General features: G+C 36.7%; 1 protein-coding gene across 3 annotated transcripts; it reads right to left on the bottom strand.

Annotated features, from left to right (window-relative positions):
* Window positions 1–19: 19 nt before the first annotated feature.
* LOC111508917 (acidic mammalian chitinase) lies at window positions 20–23,373 on the bottom strand. 3 transcript variants are annotated; one of them, XM_074180997.1, is made up of 8 exons: window positions 23,084–23,373; window positions 17,159–17,317; window positions 12,650–12,861; window positions 11,438–11,556; window positions 7,633–7,924; window positions 4,860–4,994; window positions 251–424; window positions 20–205 (listed from the first exon to the last, which is right to left on the bottom strand). In XM_074180997.1, the coding sequence occupies exons 1-7, from the start codon at window positions 23,157–23,159 to the stop codon at window positions 290–292; spliced, it is 1,128 nt and encodes a 375-aa protein (XP_074037098.1). In that variant the 5' UTR covers window positions 23,160–23,373; the 3' UTR covers window positions 20–205; window positions 251–289. The 3 variants fall into 3 exon arrangements, with proteins under 3 accessions (XP_074037098.1, XP_074037097.1, XP_074037099.1); XM_074180996.1 differs by having other exon boundaries at window positions 20–424; window positions 23,084–23,372; XM_074180998.1 differs by having other exon boundaries at window positions 20–424; window positions 4,860–4,979; window positions 23,084–23,365.
* Between the last annotated feature and the right edge of the window lie 773 nt (window positions 23,374–24,146).

The following is a 24,146-nucleotide window of genomic DNA, read 5'->3' on the forward strand; positions in this document are numbered from 1 at the left end:
TTGAAGGATAATTCATTGATTGATTCCGAATAGACTATTTATTGACTATTAAAACAATAATAAATACAATAATACTGTACAAAATAAATAACAAGAAAAATACCTGAGTGAACTGTCTTCTATGAGAAATGTTAATGAAGACATTGATGTGATAATAAACTTTTCCTGTAATTCGACAAATGTCAAAAAGTTGTGAACTAACTTGTGACGGATAAAAATGACAAATATTTAGTTTCATTGAAGTTATCTTTGAAATGTCAGTCAATATGATTTCATCGAACATTTCATTCTATGGTTTTTGTTTCAATTCTTCATTTATTATCTTCAGAAGTATTTGTTTTTCTCCACAGTCTCCTGATACATCGTCTTGCCCAATTTGCCAGATCATGATACCAGCCAATTTCTGAGAAACTACATACTGAGCCTGAAACAAAATTCTTGATAAGTGTATGCAAATATGGGTAAGGAATCAATACACTGTAATTAAACATCCTATTAGACACCCTATTGAAAAAGATGATATGGAGTTACAACAAATTGAGGATTGACTTCATATTAATTCTTTTATTTACGACAAATATATCAAGATGAAATGAATGATTTTCCAGAAATCTTCACTTTCATTCTGTTTTTTATCTGTCGTCAGTATTTCTTTTCTTTATTTCTTACAATAAAAGTTCAGCTACTACTTTGAATGAAAACATTCTGAAATATTCTGTCAATATGCCAGGTTCAATTGTTTTCAAGTGAATAAGAAGTTGAGCAACCAGTATTTTTTTGTATTCAAGTTCATTCAAGTATTGCATGTACAAAAAAAAATATTACAATTTTTTTTTACAAAATGGGGGTTAGATTTGCTCTCTGAGTAAAACATACCTAGGCATAATTGCCTGTGTGTGTGTTTTATACAGGGCTTCTCTAAAAAAATATATTAGTATTTTACATAAAATTATCTTAAAAATTTCGGCGGGCAAAGATTTACAAGATAAAAAAATAAATAAATAACGAAGCATAACTTCAAAACACCTGTTTATTTAATGTGTGCACGTATTTTTACCAAAATTCTGAAAGATATTCGACGATTTGTAGAGGACAGGGAAAACAGCAAATGATGGGTGTATTCACTATCGTTGTATTTTATAGAAAGTTTCCTTGTGTTTCAGGATATAGTTCTTTGTTTCAGTTTTAAAATTTCTTAGTTTGTCATTTTTTTTTAAATGTACTGGTATTTCATTGTAAAATTTTGGACCGAAAAATAGAACGTTCTCTGGGTTATAGCTTTTTTAAATGTATGTATTGCTAATTCTTCATTACTAGTTTGTCTGGTTGGTTGGACAGATCTGCTTCGAAGTGAGTATTTAGTTGTGTGAACTCGAATTATACATTGATGAACATACAAAAGACTGATTGGTAGGATTTTTGTTTCTTCATATAGTAATTTTGTGGAATACTGTTTCTTTTTTCTGAATATGATTTTTGTGTATTAACCGTTGGTGTAAAAAGTATGAATTTAGTTTAGAGACGTTTAGGGTGAGTAGGTTATGGACCAGCCAAATTTGCAATTTTCTTAGATCTGCTTCTGCGATTGATTTTATTTCTTCCCAACTTGTGCCTGTGAATATCAGAACTGTGTCATCGGCATAGCATATTATGTTGGACGGCAAGTCTCGTATTTGAACTATATTATTCATATAAACAAAAAAAAAAAGATGTGGCCCCAGAATAGTCCCTTGTGGTACACCCATTTTGACAGTCAATTCTGAGCTCACTTCTCTTCCAATCTTTACTTTTTGTGTTCTGTATTTCAAATAGTTCAGCATCCGGTCCAATGTGATACCTCGAATTCCACAGTATTCTAATTTTTAAAAAGGATATTATGTGAGACCGTATCAAAGGTCTAAGCAAGGTCAAGGAAAATAGCCAGACATTTTGATGATTCGTCTAACGCTCGCACTGTTTTTTCGAGGAAATCAGCTATGGCATTTTCAGTAGTAATTATAAGTAATTATGAAATTACTAGGATGCTGTGTACGAAACTTTTGTTTCCAACTGAAGGACAAATTATTTACATAAGATGAGGGACTGCCAATGGGATCGCCACTTTCATCAGTCATAGTCAACATATATATGGAGTGGTTTGAAACTCTTGGTCATTGAAGAAGCCCACAAGAAACCTCGTGTCTGGTTCATAATATGAATATGAAACCATGAGAATACTGAACTAGACGCCTTCCTGAAACACATCAATAGGGTGAGTAGGTTATGGACCAGCCAAATTTGCAATTTTCTTAGATCTGCTTCTGCGATTGATTTTATTTCTTCCCAGCTTGTGCCTGTGAATATCAGAACTGTGTCATCGGCATAGCATATTATGTTGGACGGCAAGTCTCGTATTTGAACTATATTATTCATATAAACAAAAAAAAAAGATGTGGCCCCAGAATAGTCCCTTGTGGTACACCCATTTTGACAGTCAATTCTGAGCTCACTTCTCTTCCAATCTTTACTTTTTGTGTTCTGTATTTCAAATAGTTCAGCATCCGGTCCAATGTGATACCTCGAATTCCACAGTATTCTAATTTTTAAAAAGGATATTATGTGAGACCGTATCAAAGGTCTAAGCAAGGTCAAGGAAAATAGCCAGACATTTTGATGATTCGTCTAACGCTCGCACTGTTTTTTCGAGGAAATCAGCTATGGCATTTTCAGTAGTAATTATAAGTAATTATGAAATTACTAGGATGCTGTGTACGAAACTTTTGTTTCCAACTGAAGGACAAATTATTTACATAAGATGAGGGACTGCCAATGGGATCGCCACTTTCATCAGTCATAGTCAACATATATATGGAGTGGTTTGAAACTCTTGGTCATTGAAGAAGCCCACAAGAAACCTCGTGTCTGGTTCATAATATGAATATGAAACCATGAGAATACTGAACTAGACGCCTTCCTGAAACACATCAATAGTGTAAGACCTTTCATCATTTTCACAATAGAGAAGGAAGTCCACAACGAATTGCCATTCTTAGACGTATTGGTGAACAGGACCGACACTCACACCGAAAACCCACTCACACGGGACAGTATCTGGACCACGAATCCAACCACCATCAATCGACTAACAGAGGAATCATCAAGACTCTATTAGACCGTGTTTTTGGACTCTGTAATACGAAGGAAGGTCCAGAGCAAAAACTAGACATCATCAAAAATGATTTTCAACGGAATGGCTACGCCAAAGCGATGGTGGAACAGACTTTGGCTGAAAGACAGTAGGAGCTTCGCAAGGAAGAGAAGCCGCCACAACCAGTGCTCGCACTTCTCTACACTATCCGTAGCAGCCTCACGAAAACCAGGCCACCAAACGCGGACTGCGATTCCAAGAATTGCATTTATCGAACTCCCTGTGATTAATCCGGTGAAACTAAGAGGACATTGAATATTCGCATTGCCGAGCACTAGAAACACACACAGCGAGGGGAAACCAGAAAATCAGGAATAGCAGAGCATGTTTGGACCCATCAACATAACTTCGAGTGGTCCCAAGCTGAGATTATACACAGGGAGGAACATTGGTTTAGGAGGAAATTCAAAGAAGCCGCATACATGTTGTCCAACAATGTATTCAGCCAAGCTAGCGTCGAGATACCCAACATATGGAAACCCACAATCAAGCGAAAAATAGCCAACTTCCGCCAAACGGCCATCTACCACTAAACCGGTGAAGCGGAAAAAGGAAAGCGGAGATTAGTGAAAGTACTCAAATGACCCATAAATAGTCATCTCTCGGAGGAATCAGTCCAGTCAACACTCGAAGACGATTGTAGATACTAACAATCGAAACGTCGTGAACTAACGTGACTTGGAATCTTTACACTTTTTATTTTTATTTCCTTTTTTCATTCCTTTTATTCAACTGTTATATTGTAATTACCAGTAATTACCAGAAGACGTGTGTGGATACTAACACTCGAAACGTCGTGAATTAACTTGGCTTGGAATCTCTTAACTATTTATTTTTAATTTTTGTTCAATTGTTATATTTTTACTTGTATTTTATTTCACTCTCATTTCATTTCAGGTTTTTTTGCTTAATATAATTGTTATTTTGAGTTATTCTTTTTTATTTCTCCTTTTATATTGGTTCTTCCAAGGTTTCAGATCATTTTATATAATATCAGTCAATTGAAGTCTGAAATAATGAAATTCATGATGAAACATTGTCAATCACCTTCAAACAAATCAATAATTTTACATTTGTGTCGCTGACAAACTCAGAAACATCTGTTACGCCCCTACAGTAAATTTATTGGGTGAATTATAAGACAGATTTTTTGAATAGGAGTAGCATACAGGACATTGAACTTAATAGTTCAAAAGACATACATCAAATATCAATATTGCGTTAAAGCTGTATTTGTGTTATCAGATGTGAGTGCACAATGTTGATATTTACTGGTTTTTATTATTACCTGACACTCGATTTATATTTAGTCATCTCATTTTTTTCAGTGTCAGTTCTGATGTATTTTTTTGTTCGTACTTAGTTTTGTTTCAGCTTTGAATGTTCCTAGTATGAACATGTACGTTTCTTAGAAATATAAATCTGTCACTTGTCATCTATCATGATACGAGCCATTCACATTGCGAAAAAAACCGTTGATCAGTGGTGAAAGTTTACTTAAAATTATCATCCGCTAGGTTGTAGTAGCTCATTAGAGTAGCCCCCTCTTCCACCCGATTTGAGGACTATGCTCTTCACGTTTCATAAGGTTCTTCCTAACATGGTTGAGTTTACAATTGTTCTATACTCGTAGTGAGGAACAGTAATAATCAGAATTATGATGTGTTCTTACCTTTTTCCTGATAGACTTTTCATCATCGTATCCTATCCATTGATTTCCTTTGTATTTGTAAGGATTTTTTTGTTCGTCGTCCCAAACTCTTGTCCAGTTTGAGTATTTGCTTGAACATAACTGAAAAAAAGGTAACTGGTGAAAGTTACAAAGTGATTCATGCTCGAAGATTCTCAATATTTTCGACACAACCGAATATGTAAGAAAACTAAGATTTTGATTATTTTCTTAAGATTTTAAAATACTACTTGCGATATATCCTCACAATGAAATATTTTAAATCTGTGCAAATGTGTCTGGCTATATAGTAATAAATTACAATAACCCATTCCTTGTAGACTACCTGTATTTCTGATTTTCGAAAACGAAGCAGCAATTGAAAGCTCTTCATTATAATAATTCCCGAAGGTTAAGCTAGTCAGATCCAATGACCACCCTGTACACCATGGAGTAAGTGATCATTGGGTCCGAGAATCATGTGCCCTAAGAAGACGTAATGAGCTAAGAATGACTGCCGTATGCATTTGTCTGGCCAATATTTCTGACTGAGCGAAGTGTTATCCTAGTTAATATTATTTATTTCCTTCCTTAAGGTTGCGGTGGTTAAGCCCTATCCCCCGAAGCCCTGATACATTCGGGAAGGCGCGACAGCATTTGTCCGGCTAAGATTCCTGCCTTAGTGTGGCAAGCCAGCATGATCTAGAGATTCGAGGGCAAAGTGGTCTGGATAAAGTCTGTGGAGTTCAAAGAGAAACACTTCATAATTTTTTCCATTTTTCGTTTTCTTCTCAAACCATATTCGTCTAACCATTAGTCTTGCTCTGATAGTTGAGAAGAGCTACATCAGGTAGGCCATGTTTTCGACTTCTGCCCACTCGACCTGTGAAAAGCTTTCTCATGGTAGCGGATCATGTATTTATATTATTATGTGATATAAAACAAACTAGATTCCGATCAGATCACAATTTGAACTTTGATAATCAACCCTTGGTTGATTATCAAAGTTCAAAGTACCCTTGGTTTGTTAGGTTAAGCTGAGTTGAAAATTTGTGGTTCTATTTGACTCTCCACTTCAATCTGCATCGGTTATTTGAGGTTTACATCATTTTGAATTTCAGCAAATATATAAAAATGTTTGGTGGATTATCTTTCAGATCCGATGACGATAGTGAAACTCTGCCAAACATTGAAAATCTGATGCCGTGTCGGGACAGGCACAAATTACGTATTCTGCTATTTAACCACCTTCCAAATAGATCTGTTGAATAACGAAGAACAACCCTACTGTATTCTGATTGTTTGGTGATATTCTTCGAATGATTTATGAATTCTTCGAAAATAATTAAATTGGTAGATTTTGTCTGCGGCCTGAAACTTGCAGTCAGGTGAACGTAAAGTGATACCAATGTCAGATTCTGGTCCAATAATAGTATATTATGCAACGATCATGTAATGATGGTTATTAAGACACGAGCATTAACCGGGATACGAAACGAGCCGAAGGCGAGTTTTGTATGGTATATGCGAGTGTATTAATAACCATTACATGAGAGTTGCATACGCTATTTTTTCTAAACCCGATAAATAATGAAAAACTATAAATATTATATTTGTATTGAACACATTTACAGTAAATAACTCATTTTTTACAAAAACACAAACTTAATGGTATTATCATGGATATATGAAAACTATAAAGATTCTAATTATATTTATATTGAATATAACAACTGTAATTAATCTGATCTTTTGAAAATATTGGAGTCGATGGTATTCCTTCTATATCGCTGTTTTCAGACATTTTGATAATATAGGTAGGTAATATGAAAACTGATTTTGACAAATAAAGCAATTAGTTACTTAGGTTAGAATCTAGGACAAACAAAGGAACAGGATTCTTGATTGAAAAATTATGGGTTTCTATTGGTTGATAATCTGTATCGTTATGAAAAATCTGTATCATAATGGATATCATTATGAAACGGATTATGGTCATATAAGTGTATTGTTAGAGTACGGGTGTAGAAAAAATCGCTTTCAGTTAACGGTTATGCGAGGGAGTTAACAGACTCATTACCTTACAGTTAGTGCAAGCATGCTTTGAACAATTTACTATCGAAGTTCATACCAACTCGACAACATGTTTTGCTGTTGGAATATCGTTCCAATGTTCTTGGGAGGATAGTACTGGCTACCATTTCTGATCTAGTCTTTGCCAAGATAACTAGGTTGTCTGTATAAGCTTGCAGATTGACCTGCTTTCTGTGAAAGACATTGAACAAAGCGTCCACTATCAGTAGCGACCAATGAAAAGGGATTGTATCTGAAAAGGGATTGTATCTGACTCTGTGAACAATCTGTATATTGGTCTGCCAAAAAGAAATAAAGTAGATTGGTGTGTCCACTGAGTGTCTTTCAATATTTGTCATGAATACTTTCATATATTTACTAAATACTTGCACTACATAATATATGATGAAGCAAGCATAAAATAGCCTCCCTAAAAGGCTATTTCATGCCTCTTTGAGAGGCTGTTTCATTCCCAAAATTGTGCAATTTCTAGACAATCTGGTAGTCTTGAAATTTTCAATGTCCTACATGGGTTTTTTGAGGTTAACCTGATGTTTTTTGGGGAGTTTTCTATAAGACGTTGTGTAAAGAATGATTCTCCTCGCAGAGCCTCTGGAGACTATTTTATCGGATCTTCTGAGTTCTTTACGTTGAACAAGATATTTTGCGTTGGAGGTACCTTCAACATCTGAATATAACTCACCTGCCTGAAAGTCGGTGAAACGGGAGAACCAGCTTTAATGAAAGGCGCATGTAGCCCATGAATTTTCGGATCCGCTAACTGGAACGCCTTTCCGTAGAAAGGTACTCCTACGTTGATTGCTTCCTTAGGTGCTCCAGCGTCTATCCAGTTCTTCACGGAAGCTGCTATGTTCAGGTTCCTCTTCTCGTAAGCGCTTTCGATGGATGAGGCGAAAAGAGGCGAGTTTTGACCTGTGTAAGCACTCCAGGGCCCGTAGTAGTTGTAGCACATCAGATTGAACATGTGTAGGTATCTGGTAAATGAATATCATCAATAAAGAACTGGGAAAATGAGTCTTTTAGAGTTTGGTTCAGTTTCGAAATCTCAGGAATTATTTTTAAAAGGAAGTATTTATTGAGGAATTTCGGTTTTCTACTTCTCTCATCCTCAAAGAAATGAAGACCTTCGTGTGGAGGAAAAGTAAAGAGCCACATCAGAGTAGTTATATAATGACACTTGGAAACAGAAACTTATTTACTGAAGTGCTGGCAGGTTGGCTGTCCTTGTTCATCTTTCACTGCCTGAACCATTGTGCATGCTGTGGGGATTGAGCAAACCGGCCATCGGATGCCTGCTTCCACGTAGCCCCGCTGGACACGGAAATGACAGAATCACTTGTGGTTCTGTTACTCTCTAACTGAATGGTATCCCAACGATAGCTTAATCCTTAGGTGTGTGTATCCGTGCCGAAAGGATGAATGACACTGAGCCTATCAGGTGTCTCTACGGAACCTTCGAGATACCGGGCGCTCTCTCGTCGTAGCATCGCCTTGTCACGGTAATGCGGGGCTCTGCCATGATTGACCTTCTTTCTCTAGCTACTCGTGGGACTTTTATGGACAGAGTAAACTTAAAATTCTTTCTGAGGCTGAGTCTACAGAGGAAATGGATGTCGGGATTACGACTCCAACTGACCTGCCTGTAAAATTAGATCAGGGCGAGTCTACAGAAGAGATGAATGTCTAGCTTACGACTCGAACTGATTGGTGTTGCAGTCAGGAAGCGACTGAGTCGTCTCCTCAAGAGCGGGGTAAATTATGAAACCGCCTTGCACCAAATTCTTGAGCGGCGTACGCAGAATCTGTCCCAGGTGGAGGAATAAACCCCCCATGAGCAGGTTAGCAAACGTTTGCGTTCAAGTGATGATTCACCAAAACTAGAGGCAAAAAACCCTGCACGGTTGGATCTGAGGTATCGTCAGGTGTAGCTGACGTGCAAAAACCCCCATATGGGAAGGTTGTCGCGGGCATCAAAGTAGGAATCTTGCACCTTGACTATCCGACTACCTCATTAACGATGAAAAAGCAGAACATACAGGGTGATTCAAAAGTACTTTGACAAACTTCAGGAGGTGATTCTTCACAATATTCTAATATGAATTGTCCAAATAAATAAATTTCTGGAAACGCTTCGTTCTCAAGATACAGGATGTTGAAGTTTTATTTTTATTTTCGTTTTTTTCAAATAACTTTTGAAATACTGAACTTGATTAAACGAAACTTGGTAATAGGAGGTTTTTGAGGTGTCGATTATTTGATAATCGATGCATGTTGAAGTTATTACGAATATTTTGCTTTTTTCACAAGAATGCTTTGGAAATGAATTTGACGTTTTACTCGTTTGAAGAGGTCATTACTGTTGGGTACGTTCCTTTATGACATCCTTAAGCGAAATAGTTATTTTTGTATCAAGGGTGCATAATCAGTATTTGTTTTAATAAAATTTGCAAGAAATGTCAACATTTTATTTCAGGAAATTTTGAATATGTAGAATAAACTAAAATAAACGAAACTAAATTGTATTCAAATAAATTGTTGGAAGCGTCCACCTTCAGCGAAGATACAGGCAGTCAGTCGTCTAGTTATTGAATCTCGTACCCGCTCAAAAATTATTGGTGTGTTTCTTATTGTTTCACAGGCGTCTACTATTCGGTTTCTTAGATCTTCCTTGTTCACTACTGGAGTCTTATAAACTAGTGACTTCAAATGTCCCCAAAAATAAAAATCTATCTGGGGACCTTGGTGCCCACGCCTGGTTAGGTTCTTCTATACCCCTACCGATCCATTGATTTGGATAGACTGTGTTGAGGAATTCCCTGGCTACAACGCTAAAATGGGCCGGAGCCCCATCATGCATAAACCACATGCGGATACGAATTTCTAATTGTACATTCTGAAGTAGTCCCGGCAATTCATTTTCTAAAAAGTGTCTGTAAGTTGCGCCATTCAGTCGGAGCGGAAGAAAGAAAGGACCTATCAAGTAATTATCAATTATTGCCGCCCATACATTTACAGAAAATTGATACTGATAATGCCTTTCACTAACTGCGTGCGGATTTTCGAGAGTCCAAACATGGTTGTTATGAAAGTTTGTGATAGCATTTCGGGAGAAGTTTGCCTCGTCCGTGAAGAGTACAGATCTTAAATATTGAGGATTTCCAGCCAATTTTCTCAAAAACCATTGATACATAGTAATGCGTTGGGGAAAGTCTCGTGGCAAAAGAGCTTGTACCCTTTGAATATGGTATGGATAAAACTGTTGATCGTGGCTAATTCTCCAAACTGTGGACTGAGTAGAATTGACAGCTTCAGCAATTACTCTTGTGCTTGTTTCTGGATTCTCCTCAAGAGCGTTCAAAACAGCTTCTTCCAATTCTTCTGGGGTTCGGACTGCTCGTCGTCTTCCAATAATATCAGCTGCCCTCTTAAAGCTACTTGTTTCTGCCAAACGACGGTGGAGACTAGCAAATGTTGGAGCTGAAGACAGTACTCGATTAGGAAATCGCTCCTGGTAAATACGTCTTGCTTCGCGCGCATTGCCATCCGCAAGGCCATAAACGAAATGCATATCGGCTAAATGAGCATTATTGTTTAAGTAATCCATTTTTTCAAAATAAGTGTTTTCTACTTCTACTTACGGAAACTTTAACAAAACGTCTAACTGTCACATAATTACCATAACTACTCACAAACGTCAAATTTATTTCCAAAGCATTCTTGTGAAAAATGCAAAATATTCGTAATAACTTCAACATGCATCGATTATCAAATAATCGACTTGAAGTTTTCAAGTCCAAATATTTAGAAAACGGTTGCTTACAGCGACTAGTAACAAGGGTAGCTTATTTTCGTAGATATGATAGAGGAATCGATTTTTTTACTGAAAAATGTGCTAGAAGTACGCCCAAAAAAGTTATGAATTTTTAAAAAAGAAAAAGACTTGTAGGTGGCGGCCCCTACGAGTAAGAGCAATAAGAACATTAGGTTCGAATTCGACACCTCAAAAACCTCCTATTACCAAGTTTCGTTTAATTAAGTTCAGTATTTCAAAAGTTATTTGAGAAAAACGAAAATAAAAATAAAACTTCAACTTCCTTCAACAAAGCGTTTCCGGACATTTATTTATTTGGATAATTCATATTAGAATATTGTGAGGAATCACCTCCTGAAGTTTGTCAAAGTACTTTTGAATCACCCTGTATACTTTGTGCCTGCTTCGCTAGGGACCGAATCAGGTTCTTAGAGTCTGGCAGAGCCGTACTCTTAGCATCTGAACTGAAAGACCACTCACCATACAAACTAATCGGCTTCGTTAAGAAGCTGGGTTTATTTGGTCCAGTGTGAATGGGTCTGAGCCAAAATAAACCCTTGCGGGTTGCCGTGGAGGGTCGAATAGACCCACTCACTTTGGACAGAAGCTAATCTAACCTACTATTATTATTTCTAAGAGTACATATTTTCTTCTGGAGATGATAATATGAACTTACTTGACCATTTCTGGAACATTATAACCAATCGAGGGATTGGGGTAGACTGCCGCAGTAAGAATCCAGTTTTCCTTGTCAAATTCCTGGCGTAGATCTTTGAGAATCTGAATGAAATTATCCTGGAAGAAAAATAAATACAGGAATTACATAATATGCATATTGCACTGAACTGGGTACAATTGGTCATTGAAGATACTGATAGATTCAGTCTTTTGGTAGAGGTTCAGAAGTGTCAGGTTCTGTACATTTTTAATTAGTTGTTTCTAAATGGGTATGAAAGTTTTTTGTTTTTATTGAGGATCTAGAGGTGTAGAATAGAGTAATCTATTTGATTGATGATTCGAGTGGAAAACAACATCTGAAATCTTCACAATGACAGATTCACAAAAACCGATATGAAAATTATATTTATTAATTCAGTCTAAAAATTAATAAAGGGATTTATAAACGACATACTCCTAATACCTCATGTTGTTGTAAATCATGCCCAAAATGCCCTAAAGAAAATAACGCTGGCCGCCACTGGTAGCCATAAATCAATTGTGACGTAGCTAAGGGCGCGCGACTGTACGATGTTTGGTGCCGCTCCAGATGTAGAGGGAATAAAGCTACCGTCTTCGATGGAATTCTGAGAAATGTTCCAGGGCCATCGATTGCCAAATATAAGCACCATCCACTCGCCAATTGAGATAGTCAAGTGAAAGTGACAGTGCGGTACGCGAAGCGATCTAGTAAGGTGATTGACAATCGAATAATATTTGAAGTTTTAGTTCAAGTGTTTGTTGTATTTGAAGTGAAATAAAGTTGAGTTTGATTAGTCAATTATTGGTCAACCCACGGGAAAAACGTAACTTTATTTTATTTTTTTCTCGTGCTTGCATTTAATATTATTATACACTCAACATAAAGAAACAGATAGCCGATATCTCAAAAAAAACGATCATTGTTTGCTTATTAATATTTGAAGAATGATATCTTTTTTCTCAATTCTATAATAATTTGATAGAATTCAAGAAATAATTAAAAATTTTAGGTTTGTGATTTATCTAGATCACAATTAATTGTGGAATTCACATATCAGTCAACTCGGAAAGAAAATTGCACCTTTTGTAGGTATATTTCATAACATAAGAAATATTCAGATATTTGAAAACAATTTATTTGTATTTAGTTTATTCGAATCTTCAATACTTAACATAATTTTTTTCTCACCCTGTCGGTTGCATTCGGTAGCTCCCAATCAACGTCCAGTCCATCGAAAGAGTATGTTTTCAAAAAGTGCTTCGAGCTCTCTACCAGGTTCTTTCTTGATGTTTCGTTAGCAGCAACTTTCGAGAAGATGGAAGCATTCGTATCCCCGATACTCAATAGAACTTTGAGGCTTGGGTTGATTTTTTTCAGGGCGATGACTCTTTTGTAAACCCCTGAAATTGAAGAACAGAGTAAATTTTTTGTTACCAGAGGAGGGATATTTTGATTCAAAAAGTAGCATTCCTCATTGGTATTTTATTCAAAATCAGGAACTATATTCCTCTTGAATTTTTGAAAAATATTTATTTCAGTCTTATATACTCATAGCTGCACCATCTTATGTCTATTCAACCCCCGTCGAATGACAGGTACAACCCCCAATTTGTTAAATGGGAAGTACAGGCTTGTGATATATCGTTTGAAAGCTCTTTTCATTCTCTTTTCATTCTTTGTCAAGTTCATTGCAAAGATGAAATGAATTAAAATCATGGGGTTACCGAAAATTGATAAAACACACTCAAAACATATTGCAATATACTCAAAACTTATTTCATGTTGAGGTATCGATAATAAGAAAGTAAGCAAAATAACCATAGCAATGTTCTTTTTAGATGATCACCTTTGAAAAACTGTAAATATTTTCCGTAGCAAAGTTAGTTTAAAACGCCTTGTCAACTTGTTTTGTATGTTACAACATTAGTTATCAGTATTTTAATTTGAGTTCAAAGTTCGTTAACTTCAAGCCTGACGAATGGTTAGATTAACGGATATGCATAAAATAACAGTTTCACAAATGATTGGTTACGGAGATAAAACCCGAAAACAATAGGAAGTAGCTCGCCTATTTCATGAGAAATTTTCTAATTTAACGCCCATATCTCAAGGAACAATAAACAAAATAGTGAAGCAGTTTCGCGAGCTTGGTCATGTGAAGCAGATAAAAAAAACAGCTGCCAATGCAATGAGTGATGAACTCAAGATGTGATGCTTGAGTTTGAGGAAAACCCATCCCTATAAAATGATACCTACTCAGCAGGTCATGGAAGACGGTTTTGATAGAAGAATTTGTTTTTGTGATAACACTTGTCATGATAATAATTACACTATTTTCATAAACATTCTAATTTCTATACCAAGCAAGCTGGTGATTTTTTTTTATTATTATCATGGATAGTCATATCAATTACTTGTTACCTTGTTCAATATTTGATTAAATTTGTATCTTTAGTTAATTTACTTAATTCCTTTTCATAAACATTCCGTGTTTCTAGGGATAATACAGAGAATACCTCTTTTACGATCATTTATTTGTTTTGATCAGTTATTACGTCATTCAAATAAATACCACTGTACCCAATCGTTCATTAATTAGCGTGCTAATTAAATTGATATTGCGTTTGAATATTTATGAATTCCAACCAAGGAGGTTTGTTATCTTTCAAAAACAAAACGTATTTGTTTTTTACCATAATTCATGAGTTACTCGTCATAAATTAAACACGTTTTTGGTCAAATAGAATTCCCCGTTTTAATGACAGTGATACGGAAAAATTATTGATAATTTGCCAAATTGAATGATATACAAGGTGTGTCAATTTGTTCAACAGAAAACTAGTATTTTTATGGGAGTTTAGAGGTTGACTGAAAACAATACTTACTTTGCTGTATCTTATTAAAATGTTAATATAATGTAATAACTAGTTTGGGGTTATTGAATAACTGATTGATTTCAAGGTATCTTTCAGCAATTCGTCGAAACATCGAAAATTCCATATGAAATATTGTCGAAAGTATAATAAATTTCTATGTTTGAAGGTGATTGACAATCTTTCATGATGAATTTCATTAGTTCGGACTTCCAGTGTCTGATATTATATAAAATGATTTGAAATCCCTGAAAGACCTAATAAAAAAAAGGAAGAGTTGAAAACGAATAGCTGAAAAATAACAATTATATTAAGCAAAAAATATGAAATTAAATAATAGTGAAATAAAATACAAGTAAAAATGGAACAACTGAACTTTTTATTTTTTATTTTTGTTCAATTGTTCTATTTTTACTTGTATCTTATTTCACTGTTATTTCATTTCAGGTTTTTTTGCTTGATATGATTGTTATTTTTCAGCTATTCATTTTTAATTCTTTCTTTATTCATTAATTCTTTCAGGGATTTCAAAATATTTTATATATATATATATATATATATATATATATATATTGCCCTAATACCAAACTGATATTTTTGCACTCGACGCGCGTTTCGCCAATAAAGTTAGCATCCTCAGGACTCAAGACTCAGTTAAACCAGGAGAGAGCACCATTCCACCTGTTATGTGGATAGTCTGAGACCGCATATGCTGGACATGCTAACAGCAACTGCATTAGAGTTTGTACGTCAGAATGTGTCTGGAACATCTATACCCATCACGTGACTGCGATAGACCAGAGTGTTGAAGACACCATCCTGGCAGCCATAATGAACCTCTAAGTTTCCGACTTCAACCCACTCGACTTGAGGAAACCGAATGTCAGACGCTTTGATGAACCGAGGTCTTCAATGTTGTTGAAGAAGACTCGATGCATTGGCACATCCTTTTGTTGCCGCAGGAGTGAAGTGAGCTCTGTGGCTTTCATACAGGCCTTCTGCTGAACGGGTTCTAACTCGGTGACAGAGTTGTGATCACCTCGTTCAGTGTCGAAAACTAAACCAGCTACCCGGGCAGATGACTGAAGAGAAATGTTCCAATTCCTGTTGTGTCAAGATAGCGGACCATGCAGAGATGAGAAAGCGAACTCCTGATAACTTTACAGGCTCCATTCAGTATTATTCTGTCATGTAGACATTCCAAACTCAAAAGTTCATAACCTTCTTGTTGTCGGAGAAAGTACAACCGTGGAACGGATAAACTCCTATGTAGATGCACCCTTTTTATTATTATTATCATTCATAAAGTTGAATAATTATCACATAGAAAATTTGAAAATACTCAGAAGGCTCGTAGAAAAACTATTATTGTCTCTTCAACTATTCGAAATATTTTTTTGTGACTGATTCGGCCGTTGATTGATGATACACTAACAAAATTCATAAGAACATTAATTTCACTAACGAACTAGAAGCAGACAACTCAAACTCAATCAATTTCTTGGACTGAACAATTAGTAGGATGAATAATGAACATGATTTTTCAATTTATCACAAAACTTTCCATACGGATATTACTACCCATCCATATCAACACAAAGTAGCATCTTATAATAGCATACTTCACAGACTAGTCAATGTTCCTATTCAATAGATAGTTTCGATAAAGAACTTGATATCATCAAGTAAATTACAGTGCGCAACGAATTTAAAGCTGAATCAATAGTCATAAACCAGAAGTGACGTGGCTAAGAGCACGCTAATATACGATGATTCCCCGCCACTCTAGAAGCAGCAAGAATAATGCTGCCGATTTCGGAGGAACTTTGGCGAAATTTCTACAACATTCGATTAAGATAGGCTAGCATAGTTATATTCAAATTGACATAAAGTTAAGTTCAATTATTCAGTGTAGTCAATTATTGGTCAACCCACGGAGAAAAACGTAACATTTGGTGTCGGAAGTGGAATGATTGACTGAAATTTTTCTGTTTCATGGCGAAAACAAGGAGTGTCAATTACTACGGAATGGAAAAGCTTGAGAAAATGTTCGAGGCTTTGCAAGCGAGCCTGACAGAGAATTAAAAACGCAGAAGAGAGGAAGTTGAACGCAGAAGAGAGGAAGAACGATTACGCCGAAACAAAGATCGTGAATTACTACTAGATATTCTAGAAAAACAAGAGTAATATCGTAAATTATTGGTAAATATTCAGAAGAAACAAGAAAAAGACAGTAAGATGTACCTTCATTTATTTGAAGATTTGAAATCTTCCCAAGTGAGTAAAGGAGATATACAGATATTGATTCAGAAAGAATTTGAAAAAGTATTTCAGGAAACAAAGGAGGGGTTGGAACAAATAGTCGATGAGAAGTTTGATGTGGCTGAAAGAAAACTTGAAGAGGAACTTGAAGGAAGGAAATTTGAAAAGAAGCTTGAAGGAGTCGAAAAAAATTTTGAAGAGATTTTCCGGGAACTTCGGAAAGGAAAAAGTCACTGAAACGCAGATACCGTTTCAAGAAGACCGTGCCTGATATCCAGATGCAAATTTTGCTAATGCCAGGAGGTCAAGAATATCCAACTACCAGAAGAATTTCCCACCATACGTGATAAGGTAGCGGGCAGATACTCCTTTATGGACAGCTCTGATAGGGAGATAAGCTCCCTTACCTCCCGCCGCTTCGGGTTCCCTAAGACCCGAAGGGTTGCAAATTGCTCAAAGGGTTCATACGAGTTCATCTTGGTTTAAATTGCGGTGATATTCGGTGCTTTTTCTGACGAATAATTTTGGTGGATATGTTGGTGAGTGTGACATATTCCATTACCTTGTGTAATGTCCACGTATTTGCTTTGATACGTCAGGTTTCCTGTTTCTTCTATCCTCACAAAAGCGTAGTTTAAGTGGGTGCACAACTTGGGATCGATTTTTTCTGGCGGAGCCAGAGTGGCATAGTTGGAGTTCATGTAGTAGCATACCACGTTTCCTAAAACATAAACAAAAATCATCAGGAGCAGAATATCAAATGTTTTGGTTGGTTTCCGGGTGTTGCCGTGGTCTTCTTTGGTTACAATCTCCAAACGTCTCAACTGATTGTAACCAAACAAGACCACTGGAAACCAACTAGAATATTGACGCCAGCCCACATTCCTATAAAATATCAAATGTTAACCCAAAAGTAGAAAGCGGTAGAAGAAAGTGAAAATGAAAAGCAGATGGAGGGGATGATATAACCAAAATGAATCAGTGGAAGGGATGTAGTTTGAAACCACAAAACATTTTATAAGTGGAAGGAAGACTTGCAAAATAACATTTACACCAAAAGTCAATAGTCTAAGTCTTTTGCGAAGACTGATAGAAAAAAATGGTTCCTCATATGATGAATTGATTAGGGCTTTCGCAGCCAAGATTTTCAGTGCTACGATCTTCGTTCAGGTTGAAGACCGTCGTGGTTTGGAACTGTATCCTAACGTTTCACGAGCACGAGTGGCTGGCTTCTTCAGAGGTTTATTCATCTTGATGATTCACCGATGACTGGTGATTTCTGGTTTGTAAGCTGTGTTTATGTTGACACAAGTAGCCCGCCTTTCTAGTTGGTGCGTTGTTATTGGCCAAAGTTTTATTACTTGTTACATGTTAAGGTGGCACTGCTGCCACCTTAGCATCTTTTAGTATGGGATTCCAAATCCGGTTAAGCAGTTTCGCCTCCTTTTTTCTGTTGTAGTTTTCTGTATGTTTATGAAGTTTCTATGGCTTCCCGTACAAGCCGACCGTGGTGTCCATGATCGGGTGTAAGTAGTTTCACATCTTCAAACAGTATCGTATGATCTTCTTCACTAAACGCGTATTCCGCTACTGCCAATTTTCTACAGTTCTACAGTTTCTACAAATCTACAGTTTCTCCCATGTTCATTCAGCGTTGTACCCATGAATATTTTGGTGGTACCGATATAAACTTCCGCAGGTGCATGGTATACGGTATAACCCCGCAGATCGGGTCCTCAGGGAAGATGAAATGGCAGTGCTAGCAAGAGGTGGTAACTTCTCGGTCATTCCGCGGCGGGTACCTAATGAGGAAATTATAGCTAATACGGAAGCTGCCATCAGAGCTCTACTGGATGATGAAGCAGATGACATTTGGATTGAGACAGCAAATATTCTACGCAAGGCTTGAACACCAAAATGCAATATACCGAAAAGATAAACTGTGGCCTCAAAAAACCTGAACTCAGATGAGGAGATCATCATTCTATCAGCTGACAAGGGAAATGCCATAGTGCTCTTGAAAACTGAAGAATACGTCGGGAAAATTCAAGAGCTTGTTGACCCGTTCAGCTACCACAAGCTAAAAAGAGACCCAACACAATCGAGGTTGCGGTATACGAACCGTCTTATAAAATCGTCATCATTGTCGGAAACCACTCAGAAGACCATCTTGAGAACAGAAGCCGTCCCGCTAAGGCTCTATGGTCTTCCGAAGATACACAAAAAAGAACAACCTCGTACGTCAAAGACTCCACAAACTTTGTGGGAAAAATTAAGAGTATAACCTTGGAGCCAAGTGATATTCTGGTCAGTTTCGACGTGGTGTCCTTGTTCACCAATGTCCCGCTGGAAGATTTTTTGAGAGAGATAGTCAACCTGTTTCCTAGTGATATTGTCGGAACCTTCAAGGTCTGCCTCACGGGAAGTTACTTCCAATGGAGATGAGATAAGCAATTAGACGGCGTAGCGATGGGAAGTCCACTCACCCAGTGATAGCCAACTTCTTCAACCATTTGGCTACGATACGTGGATGACACTTTCGTTATCTGGAGACATGAGAGGGATAAACTGAACCTATTTTTAGACCACATAAATGCTCAACACCCTAGTATCAAATTCACCAGGGAGACCGAACAGGGAACAACGAATAGCTTTTCTAGATGTAATCGTCGAAAGGCGTGGCACATAAAGTGTAACGAAAACCGACACACACGGACAGACATCTGCATGCACTTTCGAATCATCATCCAAGTCAAAAGCGAGGAATTATCAACACCCTGACGGTAGAGTATGTGAACCGGAACACCTACAAGAAAAAATGGAACATCTTCAAGTGGCTTTGAGATCGAATGGATACAGTGTAACCGAGATCAACAAGGCCATGAAACTGAAGACTTCTGCAAGTCAAAATAGGGAGAAAACTCAAACGGTTGCACATGCGTTTCTACCGTACATCCCTAGGGTTACAGATAGAATCGGAAAAATCCTAAGGAAGCATAACATAAAAACAGTGTTCAAGCCCACCAGGAAAATACAGCAAAGCCTGAGATCTGCGAAAGACAAAAGAGATCCACTATCAGCGGCGGGGGTATACCTTATACCATGCACCTGCGGAAAAGTTTATATCGGTACCAACAGAAGATCCATGGGTACAAGGCTGAATGAACATCGGCAGTAGCGTTTAGTGAAGAAGATCATACGATACTGTTTGAAGATGTGAAACTACTTGCATCTGATCATGGATACCACAGTCGGCTTGTACGGGAAGCCATATAAATTCATAAACATACAGAAAACTACAACAGGAAAGAGGAAGCGATACCGCTTAACAGGATTTTTAATCCCATACTAAAAGATGCTGATGTGGCAGCAGTGCAACGTAAGAAGTGAGCTCGTAACACTGAGGGTTCCTCATATATTCGAAAGTGGTTTTATATGGAGTGAAAAGAAATACAAGTGTTGTCGAAACATTTAATTGAGCTGAGAAGAAATCTTTGGGATTCATTAATCACACACCAACTTGGGTGAAATGTCTTGGGTGGAGTTGGTTTGACAAAAATACTTGAAAAAGGATCGATTGCAGTGAAATACAACAGCAATGTTTCTTCCTCAATGCACAATGCAGGAATAATAAAGGATATTAGTAGAACTTGATAACCTTCATGAGTAACAAAAGTTACAAAAAAGTTAACACACCCTATCAACACTTTTTAAAATATTAGGTTGGTTCAAAAGTTTTGTCCGTTTCATTGCCATGAGTTTTTGTAGCTCAATATCTCAAATAATATGTATTCTACTGTACCGTGATATATACTGCTCGCTAGAGAATTTTGTACTCTATACATTGATGTTGTTCATTTTTTCTCGAATTTTAAAATTCTCGCCTCTTTTCAGCTCTTTTCTATATGATTTCGTTGAACAATTACTGGTCAATTTTTCTCTACGGATTTAAATTGAAACAGAGAGCTGCCGGAACAGCCCGAAAAATCAATCGGCAATGACAGTGTTAATGAACTCAATGTTGGAAGCTGGTTAACGACATTTCGTTCTGGATATTTCAGCATAGAAGATGAGCCTCAAAGTGATCAACCTATCCAGGACGAGGATTTAAGGGCCCTGGTGGAGACTGACCCATCACAAGCGGTGCGTGAAATGTCGGAAAAATTGGGGGTCAGCTCCCATGCAGCTTTTGATGGTTTGAAACGTGTTGGAAAGGTCAGGAAGCTCGAAAAGTGGGAGCCCCGCGATTTGATCGATTGTCAGAAATTGTCACGTTTCGAGGTGCAATCAAAACGATCCTTTTTCTGGACTGGACTCGCCAACCAACTACCATCTTCTCAAGTACTTCGATAACTTTCTAACCGATAGACCTTCACCAATAAGGACCAGGCAAAAACGTCTTTCGTCGTCTTAATCGACTTATGTTACGTTGGCAAGAGTGCACGTATTCATTGTGATATTACAGTTTAAACTAGACTCGTAGAAACGGACAAAACTTTTGAAACAATCTAGTATATGTACTTATCTTATTAACAATGAATAATGAAATCGAAGTAGAAATAATACCGTGCAAAGGTACAAATACCAAAGAAAAATCGGAAGGAAATGGAGAGAAAATGTTGGATAAAATAAGGAATAAGAATGAAGTGAATTCAAATAGAGATAAAATAATAAGAAGTTGGACATGAAAAACTCAAGAAAGAAGAAGTTGCACACACTTAGAAAGGAAGTAGGTAGACTAAATATCGAAAGCAATGAAAAAAAAAGTATAGATGAGCTGATGGTGGAAAGAGATGGAAATTAAAAACCTGAAGAAGCATCAAGCGAAAAAGGGCATGAAACAAGTTCCAGAAAGTTATTATGATTTGAGAAACAGCAGAATAATAACAGTATGTAATAAATAAGTATAAAATAATTATGGAACAAAACAAAACAGTTTTTTCAGTGCATGAGCAGAACATCACAATGAGCGAGATGGTGAAAGAAATATGAAATATATGAATGAGTATGGATCAAACAGAATGAAATAATTTCAAATCTGGAAAAGGAAAAGTATAAGAATATTTCGAAATGAACTAACTGAAAGTGTGGACATTTCTGGAAGCAAGAAAGAAAACCAAGACAGTAGCAATGGAAGGATGGAATATGACTAGAAAGTAAAACAGAACACGAAACAGGAAGAAGTTATTAATGCAATGAATAAGAATGTCATATTTAGTAAATCTGGGACCGTTGCTTTTCAATATCTTCGTTAATGATATTGCAGATGTTATAGATGTATATTTCCTTTTGTATGCCGATGATCGAAAACTATACTGCCTCGTTGAGAACATAGATGATTGTGTGAACCTCTCAGCAAACGTAGGACGGGCTGTAGAATGGTGTTATCGAAATAACTTGTCGCTAAGCCCGGATAAATGTAAGGTCATGGTACTACAGTTTAAAAACGAACATCTTGGTCTTTGATTATTCAATAGAAAACATTTCTTTTGTGGGACTAGAAACATTTACTGATCTTGGCGGCACATTTGACACTGCACTATCATTTAATAGGCATATCGATAATTTTGTAACCTACTATTATCGTTTGTACGGATTAATTGCACGCAACAGTAGTGATTTCAAAGAAACTTCCACCTTAAAAACTATGCTTTCATAAGATCAAAATTAGAATACTCGTCAGTTGTGTGGAGCCCCTTTTATCAATATCATATTGACCGAATATAAGCAATTTAACGACGATTTTTGAAACTGCTAAGCCTAAAAACTGATTGCATTTATCCTCCAATAGGAACAACCCACTCTGAATTGCTACAAAAGCATAACTTTTTCAGTCTTAATAAAAGGAGTGAACATTATAGTGTTGAACCTACCTATAAAATTATTAAAAGCATAGTTGACTACCCAACATTATTGAAAAAGTTTAATATTTGCATTCCTAAAATCTGTTCTAGACACCCGAGTACTTTCTATGGAAAAATATCCTGCAAAAATGTTCTGGAGAATTCTCCGATCCATACCATGTGTAAAATAATTGTTTTGTTACCTATTATAAATATAAAATGTGTAATCTTTATAGTCACTTGTTTGTGATGTATTTATTACACTCTGTTATTTCCTGCTCTGTAATTGGGCTACGTCCTGTAGAGTATTGTAAAACAAATAAATAAATATATAAATAAGTAGAGACAAAATCGTGAAAAACACAGAGAAATTAATCCACTCAGTAATCCAAAACAGTGCGCGGCGAATAAATAAAAATTAAATCTTCTGTGAAAGTGACGTAACATGTTGATACTGTGCAGTGTTTAACCACTATTTTTAAAAAGTATTTATTATTTCCTCAGAAATTTCGAAAACACCAATGAAATAAATTCAGTCTCGTTTGTGAAATGAAATCTCAACATTTTGTGTTTTTAGCCTCTTTGAATACTCCAAAAATCATAGGAAATAATTAGAAACTATTTTTAACAATGTTGCAACTTACTTGCAGAGACATCCTGTATAAAATGCGCGGAACCAAAACCAGCAAAATAAACCCACAACAAAACAAATAAAAACATTTTGATACTTTCCCTGCGGTCGCAGAACGCTAATGTCCGTAAAAAGTTGGCGGATCGCTATTTTGTAGCGGTCTGTCGCGGACGATTTGGGGGTTTTGTACCGAGGGGAAGTCCTCCCGGAGTTGCACAGAGTAGTACCGATTCCAAGATAGACTGGAATGAACTTTCGAAACAAACGATTCAAATGACAACAGTAGATATCTGGATCATTCTTGTTTCAAGTTCGATCGTTTCTTTATCGAATAAGTGCGTTATCTCAGTAAAGTGTATAAACCGGAGTTCTGGCCGTGGGAATGTTGTTATTACTCGCGTTTTGATTTTGATGGTCTAAAACAGGGGTCAGCCAGTAGTTTTAGGTGGGGTCCTGAAACTGTGGGAAAAATTTGACGAGGTCCAGAAAATACAACTGATAAAAAATGTGTGCTACCTCCGCATCATTTTAGTTTCAAATCAAATTCTGAATTATAAAACAAGGCCTAAAATTAGTGTGAGAAATTACACCGACGGTCTTGAGCCAGTTTTTTATAGTTTGGTTCTCGAGAGGAACAGCAAATTAAAAGTGTCTCTTCTAGGTGGGTGTTCGTTATTTGTTTTTCAAAAAATTCATCTTTGAGAAATATGTTTCACATACGTATGTCGAGCCAAACATAGTGGCCAAACATTAGATTAGATTAATATAGGGCTTCTGTGCTTACAGCCACTACACTGCCCTTATGTAGGTATGCTAGAGTTCCTTGTCTAGGCCCGACCTTGTAACTAGATTTCACAGGCCAAACCTCAAGTTCCCCATATATTGAGAGGGTTGTGGTTTTTCCTCCCATAATGTTGCAAACCTTATCCTTGCAAGACCTTCGCAATAGCATAGTATGTGTACGGAGGTTTCCTCATCCTCTTGGCAAAGCCTGCATAGGGCTGTCTGCCAGTCCGATGTTGTTCATGTGTTTGTTGAGTCTACAGTGTCCCGTCAATAGCCCGACCAGAACTCTA

The sequence above is a fragment of the Leptinotarsa decemlineata genome, unplaced genomic scaffold (genome assembly GCF_025532065.1).
Source record: "Leptinotarsa decemlineata unplaced genomic scaffold, Ldec_3_MD MMD2_tig00026307_RagTag_RagTag, whole genome shotgun sequence".
Lineage (NCBI taxonomy): Eukaryota > Metazoa > Arthropoda > Insecta > Coleoptera > Chrysomelidae > Leptinotarsa > Leptinotarsa decemlineata.

Bases quoted from the DNA above. Each gene is read 5' to 3' on its own strand.
- LOC111508917 (XM_074180997.1), bottom strand. From the start codon at position 23,159: ATGTTTTTATTTGTTTTGTTGTGGGTTTATTTTGCTGGTTTTGGTTCC. The intron at 17,318-23,083 runs GTAAGTTGCAAC...TTTATGTTTTAG, and splicing joins TATACAGGATGTCTCTGCAA to GAAACGTGGTATGCTACTAC. The intron at 4,995-7,632 runs GTGAGTTATATT...AACTTTCACCAG, and splicing joins TTTCACCGACTTTCAGGCAG to TTACCTTTTTTTCAGTTATG.